This window comes from Coregonus clupeaformis, chromosome 24 (genome assembly GCF_020615455.1).
Source record: "Coregonus clupeaformis isolate EN_2021a chromosome 24, ASM2061545v1, whole genome shotgun sequence".
Taxonomy (NCBI): domain Eukaryota; kingdom Metazoa; phylum Chordata; class Actinopteri; order Salmoniformes; family Salmonidae; genus Coregonus; species Coregonus clupeaformis.
The window spans coordinates 19,343,533-19,359,088 of record NC_059215.1 but is presented as its reverse complement, the minus strand read 5'-3'; the positions used below and the strand labels follow the sequence as shown (position 1 = coordinate 19,359,088).

At 43.5% G+C, this 15,556-nt stretch overlaps 1 protein-coding gene across 1 annotated transcript in view; it reads left to right on the top strand.

The window, feature by feature from the left end:
- LOC121537963 (potassium voltage-gated channel subfamily G member 1-like) overlaps nt 1-11,532 on the top strand; it is a 45,034-nt gene extending 33,502 nt beyond the window's left edge. The window contains exons 3-4 of the mRNA XM_041845644.1: nt 8,363-9,262; nt 10,765-11,532. Coding sequence (XP_041701578.1) covers nt 8,453-9,262; nt 10,765-11,532 — 1,578 coding nt within the window. The 5' untranslated portion in view covers nt 8,363-8,452. The remainder of the gene's footprint in view (nt 1-8,362; nt 9,263-10,764) is intronic.
- The last annotated feature ends 4,024 nt before the right edge of the window (nt 11,533-15,556 follow it).

The following is a 15,556-nucleotide window of genomic DNA, read 5'->3' as shown; positions in this document are numbered from 1 at the left end:
TAATAATAATAATAATATGCCATTTAGCAGACACTTTTATCCAAAGCGACTTACAGTCATGCGTGCATACATTTTTGTGTATGGGTGGTCCCGGGGATCGAACCCACTACCTTGGCGTTACAAGCGCCGTGCTCTACCAGTACAGCACAAACCTATTATGTTTAATCATTAACGTATTCTTTCTAAGCTAGGCATCACATAGATAGATAGAAAATAGATCCCAACAATCCCCCTTTTCACACCCGCTGGGTGTGAACCCAAAATAAGAAATTTCAGGGAAATGTAGGATTCCCCCTTTTGACACACTCATTAAAATACAATACAAACAAAAATAATCACACTTTCATTAATAGGCAATAATGATAATAAAAAGGCCTTCAGTCCTTCCATCTACACCTAAATTGTACTAGGTTGGCTACCAGCCACCCAGGAGCGTACTTACCAAACCACTCCCCCAACCAGAGGAACAGTCCATTTCCCTCCATTCCAGCCATGCTCTTCATTTCAGCTGATAGTTTATCTAAACCAACTAGGGCTTTAGAGATACTCCCGTCTGGACTGGTATTGTTAGGGATAAACGTACAACAATGGCTTACCATTCTATAGACACCACCCCTTTCTGCCTGATCTGGAGCCAACCTCTTTTTACGAAGTCATAAGAGTGAGATGGCAGATAATTGTTCAAAGATCCCTTTTGTTGCATCCCTAGTCTAGCCAATAAATCGTTGTTGGTCGTAATAGATATAATTAATCCAATCCACAATTTTGCCTGTCACCCACCAAAGGAATGTGGTAGTAAACCCTTCCCCTAATTGTTTCATAGCTCGGTATCCATCCGATACCCCCCTTGGTATCACAATCGCATCCATCTAAATAGGGCTATTCTCCTTCTTGTTAAAACTCCTCCTACATCTGTTTAATCCTTGGTTCCTGGTGACTAATTCTAACTAGCTGAACCAGTAGAACCAGGGCGCACGTATCTAGACACCCTTTTGGAATCCTCTGCCTTACACTGCCTTTACTGGCACACGCCCACCACACATCGGTTACAGGGTCTGTAAGGTTTAGAATTCTCTCCTGTGCTTCCGAACTTAAGTCTGTCACATTACTACTATCTCCAATTGATAATTGGTGATGTCTTTGTTTCTCTTTACCCCCCATCTGGATGTTCAGTCCCGCCCGGTCTCATATCCCCATCCCCAAGTGTTTTTAAACAGGAACAATCCGCCGTGGGGGCCGAACACGAATTTAATGGGATTTTATAATCCCAAGTTGCTTATTGACATGTACCCCACCTGTTGGCTACGTCCCTAACCCTTATTCTGAATCTGACAGTCTGCCCTTCTCTGACTCCCATTTTGTAGGCCACTCGTCCTTGACGGTCAGTATGTCGGGTCGCTTCTCTTCTCTTTTACTTCTTAACAATGGTAAGGGCATAGCGTAATTGGTGGTGGATCTTGACATATCAAGACCATTGCCGAGACTATGATGCAACTCAAGTTATCCATATTCCCAAAAACCGCCAACCCTCTCCTGTCCTCAGTCTTTCTGCTTGGTACTACCCCATACTCACACCCTGAGAACACACTACAGTGTTGATAGGTCGGGGTAGGAGATCTTCGTTAACAGAGGTGATCCCCAGTGACCAATATAACCTGATAGGGCCCTTCCCAACAGGCCTGCTTCCAGTTTTTCTTCTTTAGGGACTGGATGCTCACCATTCACCTGGTTAGATAGAGTGGGTCACCTTCTCCTTTAGTTCACCTGTGGGGCACAAAACCTCTGACATACGGGTGTGGTTAATAAACTATCTTCACACATGTTCAGCTCTCAATTTCTATTTCTGACTGCATTCTCTTTCTACACTGTATCTATTTTTTTTTTTAAGTATTTTGTCCTCTCCTTCGTATATATTTATTATTTAATCCTACCATCTACTATCATCCCCCTTTTGACACATGTTTTGCCCATGTGTCAATATTACCACCTACCTAAACAATCACTTAGGTAATATTGGTAATTTATCATCCAATTGCCATCCCTTATTTTTTTTTATTAGACTGTCCCTTGCTTCTTTATTGCTCCTCCCACTTCCTTTGTCTTTTATGGCGGCTAAATTCGACTTTCATTCAGTTCAGAATCAATAGTAATCCAATCAATCAATCCCTTATCTTGTAAAAACACTCATGTTTAGTTCAAACTCTGTTCTACCCCGGCTCTCCCGGGCTTGACCTGAAGACTGATGGTTGGACATCACAGGTCCATACTTAAATCTTTCAAACCTAACACAAACCCCCTAAATTTAACATAACAACCCTTTATAACCATCATACTAGGTGTGTTGTTTTTTATTTGAAAAACCCAATTTGAAAAACAACAACCACAAATAGCCAGGCCCCACTTAATTTGGTAGCTCACTTTTACGACTTAAATACTGCCTAACTTCACTACTGCTCCCCCTAGCCCTGGGCAACATTCCAATGAGATAAGCTAATCTCTTTCTCCTGGTTATACATTTTGTTAACCTTCAATTACCATCAGTAATCTAAAGATGGTAGTACACACAAAACATGATACAGATATCCCCAGTCCTAACCCATCAATAATTGTTTGTATCAATCTAATTCCTCATAACTAATCCATAAAACCACTCAAAATTCCTCGAGTATACAATGATTATTTAATTGATTACCCTAAATCTGCTACATGTGATCTCATCTCAAATGATCCATTATCAATTATTTGATCAACCCCCTAGGAAAATCTGTCTCCCCTTCTATTGTTCCTGTTGAAGTGCTAAGTCAATAGTAGCCAATTCAAACACCTCATAATTTGGATCAAAGGGTTCTACTCTTTCTCCCTCAAGGACTAGTCACGCCTTATCTTCCTCTTCCTCACGCTCAAAGTTGGGAAATAGACGTCTGTTAGGCTTCTCTCTCTTTTCTTTCTTTCCTCCTCCCCTGGGTCTGCATTGAAAAGAGTTATGGCCTGTCTTACCACAGTATCTGCATGGGGCCTCACACTCTCTGGCGAAATGCCCTCCTTTGTTACAGTTGAAGCATCGACCTCCCCCGCTGTAGCCTTCACTTTTCCCTGCCTTTACCCGCTATTTCCCCAAGAGTGGCCATTAGGTACTCTGCTCCTTTCTGCTCTTTCTTGGCTCTGTCCTGTCTGTTATTCTGCTCATGATGGATTGCATGTCTCTCCGAGGCTATTACACAATTCAGTTATTTTCCCAACATACTCTCCGTGATCGGCCCATGGCAAAAGTGTCCTCTGGGCATCCCCTGAAACCCATTGCCCTCTAACGGCAGCCCAAACCTTACTATTCCTGTTTTGGGGTGGGTCATTCCTTCTACCGCTCTGGCCACGTCCTCTGTGTTCATGGCCTGTCTGCCTAATGGCATATTATTATTATTATTATTATTATTACTGTATACATCTAAGGTTGCTGGGGCCTCTTTCATTCCCCGCCAATAGATTAGGTAAGGCTATCAGTGGGTACTGGCCCCCTCCTACTCTCTCTCTCTCTCTCTCTCTCACTGCTTCTTCATGCTCTTCTCCCATGTCTATATAGTGCCCTCTGGGAGGTGAAACCGGTCTGTGCATCATTGGTGGAGAGGTTGCTCTACTTCCTTGTTTCCTCTCCTCGCTCAGGTCTCGCATAGTTTGTTCCATTTCCTTCAGCTGTTTCGCGCCTCTTCTTACTTCCTCTTCCAATATTTTCACTTTCCTTTTTCTTTCTTCTCTCTCTCTGTCCTCCCTTTCCTGATTCTTCAGTTCTGTTTGGGTCAAACCCCCATCAAGCATCAGGCTTCCCCTGTCGCCGTCACCCATCAGGCTCATACGACTTTCTTCTTCCTGTAATCTGGACATGTTCTCAACCCCGTCTCGTATAGCTCTTGCTGCTTCTAGCAGTGCCCCTACCTCCTGTCTCCGATCGCCCAGATCGCAAGCCCTCACCCATTTTTCTCCTTCTTCCTCTTCTGGTCGCTTATGATATTCGACTTTCCCCACAATATCCAGTGTTGGAGCCATTAGCTTTGGTACCTCGTATGGGGGTGGAGACGTAGGCAGTTCTGGGTATAATCTTGGTGGCGGTTCCGTAGGAAACCTGGATCCTTCCTTCTTGTCCTGCTTCTCCTTATTGTTCTGTTTTTCTTCCCACATTTTCTTAAGTTTTCCCAACATTGCTAGTCCTATTCTTTCCTTCAGCCTTGCTTTTTCCATTGCTTCCTTGATTTTACCCCTTCTGGGTTCTCCCTCTTTCTTCCATTCCCCCTCTGTTTTCTGGGTTTTCCGCTTCAACGTTTCCAGTATTCTCCCTGGTTCGCCTCCTACAGGCACTCCATCGGGGGATAGTATACAAACATCTTCTATCCATTCCTTATAGAGTTTCTCTCCTCACCTGCTCCATTCCTTCCCGTCCTTTCCTCCATTAGTTTCAAGTGTGGATTTTAGAACCTTCAATATTCTTTCCGCTTCTCCACTGGTAGTCATGTTTTTCGTTTTAATTTGTAATATTCGTCCGTTATTTAATTATTTAAAGTACGTCTATCTATTTATTTAAATCAAATTATTCCCACCTAATTAGTTAAAGTCGGTGTATATTTATATTTCAACGATAAACCAAATTATTTCAGTCTAATTATTTAACCAGTATTTTGCAGGGTCAAACATCAAACGTTTAATTAAATAATAAACCAAATTGCTTCAACTTAATTATTTGAAACCAGTATTATGCTATGTCAAACATCAAACGTTATAGTTCAGTTATATCAGTTCAAACGTTTCAGTTTAGTCATACTCGTTATTCATTATTTTTACCTTTATATTCCCAATTTACTATTACTCCTACCAACCTCGCCTCCTATACCTCCTCCTATCTACAAAATACTCAGCCGAACCTAGCCGTACCCTTGTAGTTACGGACCTCGCCGGTCGCTAGTATTTTATCAAACATTTCCCAAACCTAGCTGTACCCTCGTAGTTACGGACCTCGCCGATGTAATTCTTCGAACCTAGCCGTACCCTCGTAGTTACGGACCTCGCCGATAGCAATTACTAATTCAATTATTCCCTATATCCTCGAACCTAGCCGTACCCTCGTAGTTACGGACCTCGCCGGTAGAACAATACTCTATGGTACCATGGTTTAACATCACATTCACCACAGGTTTATATGTCACAATATGGTGCTTATCTACTCATAATAATTCGTATAATAATTCATAATTTAGTTCACTTACATCAAACAGGTGTTTCACAAAATTAATTTGGATAAAGCCAATGTGCAGAACTTTAGTTATATAACAATAGTTGTCTGCTTACCTGTTTTTAGTTGTCCGGACTCTTTGTGAAACACACCGTCCAACGACAGCGATGTCCAATCGGCTGGACAATACCCAGCGAAGTCCCTCTACCAGATCACGTCGTTGGTCACCAATTGTCAAATTGCGTCAATTCGAATCTGGTATAGGAACAAAAAGAGGTCAATACACGTCTTCTAAAATAGACTAGTACTTTAATTAATGCAAACACTTGAATGGTAAATATGATGTTTGTATATACGGGCCCACTGAAACACCACGCAGGGCAGACAGAGAACTGAGCTATTGTTATAAGTTCTTCTTTAAATACTCTGACAGAGATAGTTCCCGCTCCCTGCTGGGCCTGTCAGAGTAGAGGCTGGGTGTGGTTTAAACTTACCCAACCTATCGATGGTGCACAGGCTGGTCCCAGCCCGTTGGCGCTTCACTGTTGCCGGGCATTAGTTGTTATCTTTACAACTTGTCTCGAGTCAGCAACCTCAGACATAGTTTGTTCTTCTTCATTGTAGCAGAACACATGTCCTTGAGCGGTTTAACAAAGAGGCAGTGTGTGTGTGAGTCACAAGTCTGTCTCAGCCTACCCCCTAACGGTTCCTCACATTAATCACAGCTTGTTATGTTAAACAATCTGTATCAGTACAGCACAAACCTATTATGTTTAATCATTAATGTATTCTTTCTAAGCTAGGCATCACATCTAGTTGTAAGAAAATAGATCCCAACACAAGTCAGAACAGTAGGCTAAGTTAGGAGGGGGAAAGGGACCAAATTACTAGGGTGAGGCACATGGGCTACTAACACCTTACTACACAACCTATACTTAGTATTACTTTCTTAGCTACAGTATACATATCTCCCTGGCATATTACATCATTTATGCAGCAGCATACAATACATTTCTGGACTCACCTTGTTGTGCTGTGCTCACTTGAATAGGAAGTTGGCGCGGCGGTCCTTCATGGGCAAATTTTGTCATCAAACTTTGTCATCGAAGTTTGGCATTCTCTGGATTTATGGTGCTTTCAAGACGACTGGGAACTCTGAAAATAACAAGGTCAAATCATGACGTCAGTGATCTTCAGGTCAGAGCTCTAGAAAGAGGCCTTAGTTCCCGACTTGGAATTCCGAGTTGGATGACCATTCAAAACGTATTTTCCCAGTCAGAGCTAGTTTCTTTCCGAGTTCCGAGTTGTCATGAACTCACTGAAGCCTGAGATTTCCCAGTTCCGAGTTTCCAGTTGTTTTGAACATGGCAGAAGTCATGCTGGATTGACAGCATGGCCAATGTATTCAACCTTTTCTGGCCAATCGTGTTGAATGTTTATCCTTTTAAACCCAGACTTGGACCACACACCCACTCCACTGAATAGCAGGCTAGTGATTTCTTTGCAACGCTTGCAGTTAGCCACTGATTCCTTCCAAACCACTCATTGTTGAATTTGCGATTTCCAACTTGTTGTGTAATGTTTATGTCCAATGGCTGATGAGCACCGATACGTTTTATCATCATAATTTATCTTCATATGACAATGATTGAAAAGGATTTGTCAGTAGATTGTCGACTTGATTCATGATGATGACTGCTGGATTGCTAGCTAAGATTTTGAAAGTATGATGTCGACATGATCAGTCCAATCAAAGCTACGGTAGATATAACGTGATTTGACATCATTATATCTGTGGCCAATGACCTTGAGCCTTTTTGGATGGGCTCTTCTAATGTTACTCTATAACAGCACCAAAGGGGCTTGAATTTTCTAGCTCTACCCATAGATTTTGCAGTGACTTAGTGTCCCCATGAGTGACAGACAACTGAGCCAATCACGGCGCAACTAGAGAACATTACCAACCCCTACGCTCCATATTTTGCTCTGGCTGCCCCACCATCACAGAAAGCACTGAGCTAGGCTGAAACACCTGCATTTTGGAACTGCCTTACTCAAGAAAGCAAAAAAGAGACCATGTTTGTATGCGGCTCTGCCCCACCTGCCCTGAATGACGGGTCACCACTGGCTCTGCCTACAAAGAGAAATGTTCACTGAGTTGCATAGACAGGAATGAGCAGTTAGCTTCCCAGCCAACTACAATTTGATATGCTACCAGCCAACTCAAAGCAGAAACAATATAAATGTAGCTAACTAGCAAGCTACACTACCAAATATATTGTAGGTCTTATTCAGTTAAATGCAAATAAGTAATGTTAGAAAAAAGTAAGGTTGAGGTTCAACTTCAGGTTACCTCAGAAAAAGTGGCACGATAACTTGTGGGTGGAGGGGTGGTGGAGAAAATGTCCTTAGGGTTGATGTACTGTATGACATTAAGCTTCAAGCAAATACAAAAGACAGGACCTGACTACTGCATTTGGGGCCCCGGGGCACTGACAAAAGAGGCTCAATATACCTAAAGTATGTCGGTGGCTTGTACTCTTAAAGGGATAGTTCTCCCAAATTACAAAATGACACATTGGTTTCCTTACCATGTAAGCATTCTATAGACAAGGTATGACAGCAATCCTTGTTTTGGTTTAGTTTACCTGGCAGTGGCTGGCATGGTTTCCATTGGCTCAAATCCCATTCAAGTCATGGGACCGATATTAGCATTTTTCGTGCATCACATTCAAATGATCTATAAGTGACTTTGTTGAGCTTCACAATCAATTTTAGATACTTTATTTGGACATGATGCTCGAAAAATGCTAATATCGGTCCCATGACTTGAATGGGATTTGTGCCACAAATGCTACAACTTTATCATTTGTAAAATAAACCAAAGCATGGATTACTGTCATACCTTGTCCATAAACTGGTTACAAGGTAAGGAAACTAATGTCATTTTGTAATTTGGGTGAACTATCCCTTTAATGCAAGGGTCAAGAAACGTTTTACATTCTAAAAGGCCATATTTCCCTCGAGAACCATAGGTTCTAACAAGGTTCTAACAATCTGTTTAAGAGTATTTTTAACAGTGTATAGTACATGTACACTTTTCATAAGAGATTATGATTAGTTGATTTTTTTGTCCTTTCCCTCCAGAAGGTAAAGGTGTGTCTGTGAGAGGTTGACCACAGGAATGTGAGCTGCGGTGGGAGTGCACATGGAGGTTCTGTGCCTGTATAGGTAAAGATGACTCTGCTGGCAGGCGACGGCTCAGACTATGACTACAGCGCTCTGAGCTGTGCCTCCAATGCCTCCCTCCTCCTCCCTCAACCCCCGCCCCTGTCAGAGCAGGAGGCCCTCAAGGGGGCCTACTACAAACGGGCCCAGCTCCTCCCTGAGGACCCAGACCACCTCCTCACCAACTCCACCTCGCTCTCCGCTGCCCGTAAACTCCACGCCATTATCAATGTGGGCGGGCTGCGTTATCAATTACCATGGACCACCTTGGAGGACTTCCCCCTGTCCCGACTGGGCCAGCTGCGCCTCTGCAGCAGCTTTGATGAGATCATGTGCGTCTGTGACGATTACGACGTTGCTAGCAACGAGTACTTCTTCGACCGTTCGCCCTGTGCCTTCCGCACCATCCTGACCTTCCTGAGGGCCGGGAAGCTGCGGTCCCTCAGGGAGATGTGTGCTCTCTCCTTCAGGGAGGAGCTGCTCTACTGGGGGGTTCCTGAGGAGAACCTAGAGTGGTGCTGCCGTCGCCGCCTCATCCAGCGGGTGGAGGAGTGTGACGAGCTGGAGCGGGCCGCCCAGGAGGACGAGGAGGAGGAGCTGATGATGGACACCGACAGTGGGCACCGCAGGGGCAGCGCCGGCCTGGCTACAGAGACCCGGATGGGACATTATATGAACAAGCTGAGAGACATGGTGGAGAGGCCTCACTCAGGCCTGCCAGGGAAGATCTTTGCCTGTTTGTCGGTGCTGTTTGTCACCATCACAGCTGTCAACCTGTCCATCAGTACCATGCCAGCCATGAGAGAGGAGGAGGAGCAGGTAGGTGGACATCGTGAGGACTAGGAGGCGTCAGCACAGGTCAACAGGTCATACACTCTCACCATGGTTATTACATAGTTATTACATATGGACATAATAATTACACCATACTTATTACATAATTACTAACATAGCCATTACATCTACACAGAATTCCATTCCCCGACCCTTGATAACAAAGCCTGCACTTTGAAATTGTAAATAACGTTTTTTAAATATCAAAGCTCAAAGAGTATTTGGCAAGTAAAAGTAATAATTGATTACGTGCGTGGGCATCAGAAGACGCTTCTAATTTGCAAAGAAAACACGTCTGAAACATTTGGAAAAGTCTTGTTCTAATCTAATTTAGGTGCTCATTATCATGGCTGACTTCAATCACTGCGGTAATTAACTTTTTCTGGCCTCGGTAGCCAGATAAAAATTTTATTAATCGAAAATTGGAGTCACACACACATACACACACACACACACACACACACACTGCACTTCTCTGGTTTCATTGTGAGTTCTAGGAGAGTACTTGCAGGTGGAGCAAAAGCAATGAATTTGTCTTTAGCCTCAGTTACCTGAATGTAACCATTATGGAACATGTTTTTGTTCCCAGATGGTAATTCATTACCCCAGAGGGGAATGATTTTATATGGGGCTCCAAAGGCTGATACCTGAGCAGTGCATTCCAAAGTTGTATCCCTGATATATTATATTGTTACACGGTTAGAATTAAATGAAGAGGAGTATTTTGCTTTCTAAAAGCTGTTCTGTCTGAAAAAAAGCTTATTGTACATTCTGTGTAGACATGATACATTTCCGACTGTGTGGGAGTGTTTCATAATAATACTGCATGCTTTCTTCTGAAATAGAATCAACTCAAAGGCCATTTGATATTATACTGTATGTGCTTTGAATTGGTTAATCATTTAATATGCTCAATTGAAACATCTTCACTGAAAAAATTCTTAGAAACAACCTCCCAAATAATACATAACCTTCAGGCTTGGAGAGCATTCTCTGGTGATAACTACATTCAGGAGTTTTGTCAGGTTTTTGTTTCAGTACATTGAACTCTCATATTTTATGTAGCTGAATAAAGCAACACCTACACTCACAACACCTCACTCTGAACAGAACCATCGGAGCAGAGAACAGAGAAGGTGCAATCTTGGAGTTTACCATGAAAAGATTGGCAACAAGCTGTGACTGGAAAATAATGGGCTGTTATAAATAGAGTCTGTTTTGATGCCCTGCAGTCTACGATTTGACATTTGAGGAATAGAGTTTGGTATACCACAATAATGTCCCTTGGATTTTAGGCAGCACATAGCTCCCTCTCGCGTCTAACCACATTCTTGCAACAACAAAAAGTCCAGAATGAGTTCAGAACAAAAGCCTACAAACCCTGTGGCCTTATAGGACCAATGGTGAAGAACACTGTTGTATATGCTAGATGCATAATGCTAGATGTGTATGTACATGTGCTAACCGGTGTCTCCTGTGTCTCTTAGGGCAAGTGCTCCCAGATGTGCTACAACATCTTCATCGTGGAGACGGTGTGTGTGGGCTGGTTCTCCCTTGAGTTCACCCTGCGCTTCATCCAGGACCGGGACAAACTAGCCTTCCTGAGACGCCCTCTGAACCTCATAGACGTGGTGGCAATCTTGCCCTACTACATCACCCTGGTAGTGGACAGCTACCAGGGGGAGAAGAAGCTGGGCTCGGGCAGCAGTTACCTGGACAAGGTGGGTCTGGTGCTCAGGGTCCTCCGTGCCCTGAGGATCCTGTACGTGATGCGGCTGGCCCGCCACTCATTGGGCCTGCAGACTCTGGGGCTTACTGCGCGGCGCTGCACACGGGAGTTCGGATTACTCCTCCTCTTCCTCTGCGTGGCCATTGCCCTCTTCTCCCCGCTGCTCTACCTCATCGAGAACGAGATGGCCGCCACCCATGAGTTCAGTAGTATCCCTGCCACCTACTGGTGGGCCGTCATTACCATGACGACGGTGGGCTACGGGGACATGGTTCCGAGGAGCATCCCGGGTCAGGTGGTGGCTCTGAGCAGTATCCTGAGCGGGATTCTTCTCATGGCATTCCCAGTGACCTCCATCTTCCATACGTTCTCCCGGTCCTACGTGGAGCTGAAGCAGGAGCAGCAGAGGCTACTGCAAAGACGGACACACTTCCTGTTACGCAGGAGGATGGGTGGGCTGGGGAGCAACATGTCGCTGGAGAGTGACTACCCCAGCTGTGGTTCCTCTGGGGCCAGGGACAACTGAGGAGGAGGAGGAGGAGGAGGAGGAGGAGGAGGAGGAGGAGGAGGAGAGATGATTAAAGGGCACAACGCACAAAGAGAATGAGAGAAAAGAGGGGTTAGGACTTGGCAACTTCATCTGTGAACAGGGACCCAAATGACTGAGGAAGATGAGAAGAGATCAAGGAAACAAAGCACAGAGAGACTATAGACAGAGAGACAAACTGACAGCGATAAAAGAGGGGTTAAGTAAGAGGACCTGGCAATGCTCTGCTTCCATTTGTTGAGTTTATTATTCTTATGTGGATGACGTCATCTCTGTCTACAGCATTATGATTTAATAGAGGCCGGAAGATCTGCACAATAGCAGAAACAAGATTATAATAAACCATATTAGATGATTGACATAACAGTACATAATATTCCATAAAGTAATTTATCAAAAATAACATGGACGTACAGTATAGGCTTCATGTAATATGTGATCGATTTCTTATTCATTTTTGTGTCTCAATTGTAAAGCGTGAGTCCAGTTAGTTAGGTGTATTGGTGCCCAGCACTGTGTTGCAATTTTCTGTATGAAACAATGAAGGAATATGTATCTGTACGTAGTTATTATGTGCTCCGTCTCTCCCAAATGTATTTCTAAAAACATAGTAATTATTGTGTATAAAATCTTACATTTGTTTTATTTTTTTGCTGTTGATTGCTAAATGTTTTGAACTTATTTTTCTCTTTAAAGTTTAACTGAACTGAAGCTGATCTGCCTCATGATTGCTTGGACTTATTTGTAATTTCACTTACTTTTTTGCTACTTCCTAACCATTTATAAGTCTATTTTCAAAACACAGCAACTTTAAATCAAATCAAATCAAATCTTATTTGTCACATGCGCTGAATACAACAGGTGTAGACTTTACCATGAGATGCTTACTTACGAGCCCTTTCCCAACAATGCAGATTTAAAAGTAAGAAAAATGTGCTAAATGAAAAAAGGAAATAGTAACACAATAAAATAACAATAACGAGGCTATATGCAAGGAGTACCGTTACTGAGTCAATGTGCATGGGTATGAGGTAGTTGAGGTAATTGAGGTAATATGTACATTTAGGTAGGGGTTAAAGTGTCTAGGCAATCAGGATAGATAATAAACAGAGTAACAGCAGCGTAAGTGTAGAGGGTGAAAGTGTGTGTGTGTGTGTGTGTGTGTGTGTGTGTATGTGTGTGTTGGTGTGTCAGTGTAGTATGTATGAGTGTGTCGGTAGGGTCCAGCGAGTGTGCATAGAGACAGTGCAAGAGAGTCAGTGCAAAACAAAGGGGGTCAATGCAAATAGTCCGGGTAGCTATTTGATTAACTGTTCAGCAGTCGTATGGCTTAGGGGTAGAAGCTGTTCAGGAGCCTTTGGGTCCCAGTACCGTTTGCAGTGCAGTAGCAGAGAGAACAGTCTATGACTTGGGTAGCTGGAGTCTTTGACTATTTTTAGGGCCTTCCTCTGACATCGCCTGGTATACAGTGCCTTCGGAAAGTATTCAGACCCCTTGACTTTTTCCACATGTTGTTACGTTACAGTCACATTCTAAAATTGATGAAACTGTTTTTTTTCCTCATCAATCTACACACAATACCCCATAATGACAAAGCAAAAACATATCACATTTACATAAGTATTCAGAACCTTTGCTCAGTACTTTGTTGAAGCACCTTTGGCAGCGATTACAGCCTCGAGTCTTCTTGGGTATGAAGCTACAAGCTTGGCACACCTGTATTTGGGGAGTTCTCCCATTCTTCTCTGCAGATCCTCTCAAGCTCTGTCAGGTTGGATGGGGAGCGTCGCTGCACAGCTATTTTCAGGTCTCTCCAGAGATGTTAGATCGGGTTCAAGTCCGGGCCACTCAAGGACATTCAGAGACTTGTCCCGAAGCCACTCCTGCGTTGTCTTGGCTGTGTGCTTAGGGTCGTTGTCCTGTTAGAAGGTGAACCTTCGCCCCAGTCTGAGGTCCTGAGTGCTCTGGAGCAGGTTTACATCAAGGATCTCTCTGTACTTTTCTCTGTTCATCTTTCCCTCGATCCTGACTAGTCTCCCAGTCCCTACCTCTGAAAAACATCCCCACAGCATGATGCTGCAACCACCATGCTTCACCGTAGGGATGGTATTGGCCAGGTTATGAGCTGTGCCTGGTTTCCTTCAGACTTGACGCTTCGCATTCAGACCGAAGAGTTTAATCTTGATTTCATCAGACCAGAGAATCTTGTTTCTCATGGTCTGAGAGTCATTTAGATGCCTTTTGGCAAACTCCAAGCAGGCTGTCATGTGCCTTTTACTGCGGAGTGGCTTCCATCTGGCCACTCTACCAGAAAGGCCTGATTGGTGGAGTGCTGCAGAGATGGTTGTCCTTCTGGAAGGTTCTCTCATCTCCACAGAGGAACCTCCGGCGCTCTGATTCGCCGGTCTACTGAGCCACCGGTCTGAGCGCACCACGTTGGCAACACCGGAATGGAAACCCAATGCAACCTAATCACCTCCAGCGCACCTGCACCTCATCATCTCATCACCACCCCTATTTAGCCCTGGACTGTTCAGTACTGTGTTGTGTGTGATTGTTAAGTGTTGTGTTGTTTACTCTCTCTTTGTAATTCTCTTTCTCATTATTAAGTAAACCTTGACCTTGTTAATTCCTGCGTCTGCATCCTGCCTCTTCGTATATCAGTACTCGTCACAGGAAGAGTCTTGGTGGTTCCAAACTTCTTCCATTTAAGAATGATGGAGGCCACTGTGTTCTTCGGGACCTTCAATGCTGCATAAATGTTTTTTGTACCCTTCCCCATATCTTTGCCTCAAAACAATCCTGTCTCAGAGCTCTACGGACAATTCCTTTGACCTCATGGCTTGGTTATTGCTCTGACATGCACTGTCAATTGTGGGATCATATATAGACAGGTGTGTGCCTTTCCAGATCATGTCCAATCAATTGAATTTACCACAGGTGGACTCCAATCAAGTTGTAGAAACATCTCAAGGATGATCAATGGAAACAGGATGCACCTGAGCTCAATTTCGAGTCTCATAGCAAAGGGTCTGAATACGTATGTAAATAAGGTATTTCAGTATTTGTTTTTTATAAATGTGAAAAAAATTCTAAAAACCTGTTTTCGCTTTGTCATTATGGGGTATTGTGTGTAGATTAATGAGGATTTTTATTTATTTAATCCATTTTAGAATAAGGCTGTAATGTAACAAAATGTGGAAAAAGTCAAGGGGTCTGAATACTTTCCGAGTGCACTGTAGAGGTCCTGGATAGAGCCTTACGGTCGGAGGCCAAGCAGTTGCCATACCAAGCGGTGATGCCGATTTATAGAATAACCAGTTAGATTTATATTTTCCATGTCCTTGTTCAGCCACGACTCGGAGAAACATAGGATATTACAGTTGTTCAGATCACGTTGATAGGATAGTCTCGTTTGGAGCTCGTCCAGTTTATTCTCCAGTGATTGCACATTCGCCAAAAGAACGGAGGGTAGAGGCGATTTATCCACTCGCCGACGTAGTCTTGTCAGTTATCGAAAATCACTTCAGGTCCTAGCTGTATCGAAGTGCCGTGAAAAGAGTGTGTCCAACCATGTTTTCCCCTCTCACTTGTACTAACACTTCCTGGTCACCTGAGTACATGTAATCATGTAACCAGTGACCCATAAATTCAAGTTTTTTATTAGTTGTGTGTATGGGATACGCATGGTATACACTGAGTATAGAAAACATTAAGAACACCTGCTCTTTCCATGACATAGACTGACCAGGTGAATCCAGGTGAAAGCTATAATCCCTTATTGATGCCACTTGTTAAATCCACTTCAATCAGTGTAGATGATGGGGAGGAGACAGGTTAAAGAAGGATTTTTAAGCCTTGAGAGAATTAGGAAGGTGTACATCATCCGATGAAATGCTTACTTGCAGGTTCCTTCTTGACAATGCAACAACAATAAGAAATAGTAAAAGTCGGGTTGGCATGCCGAATTTATTCAAGTAGTCTGTGATAGTCTGTAGTCCTT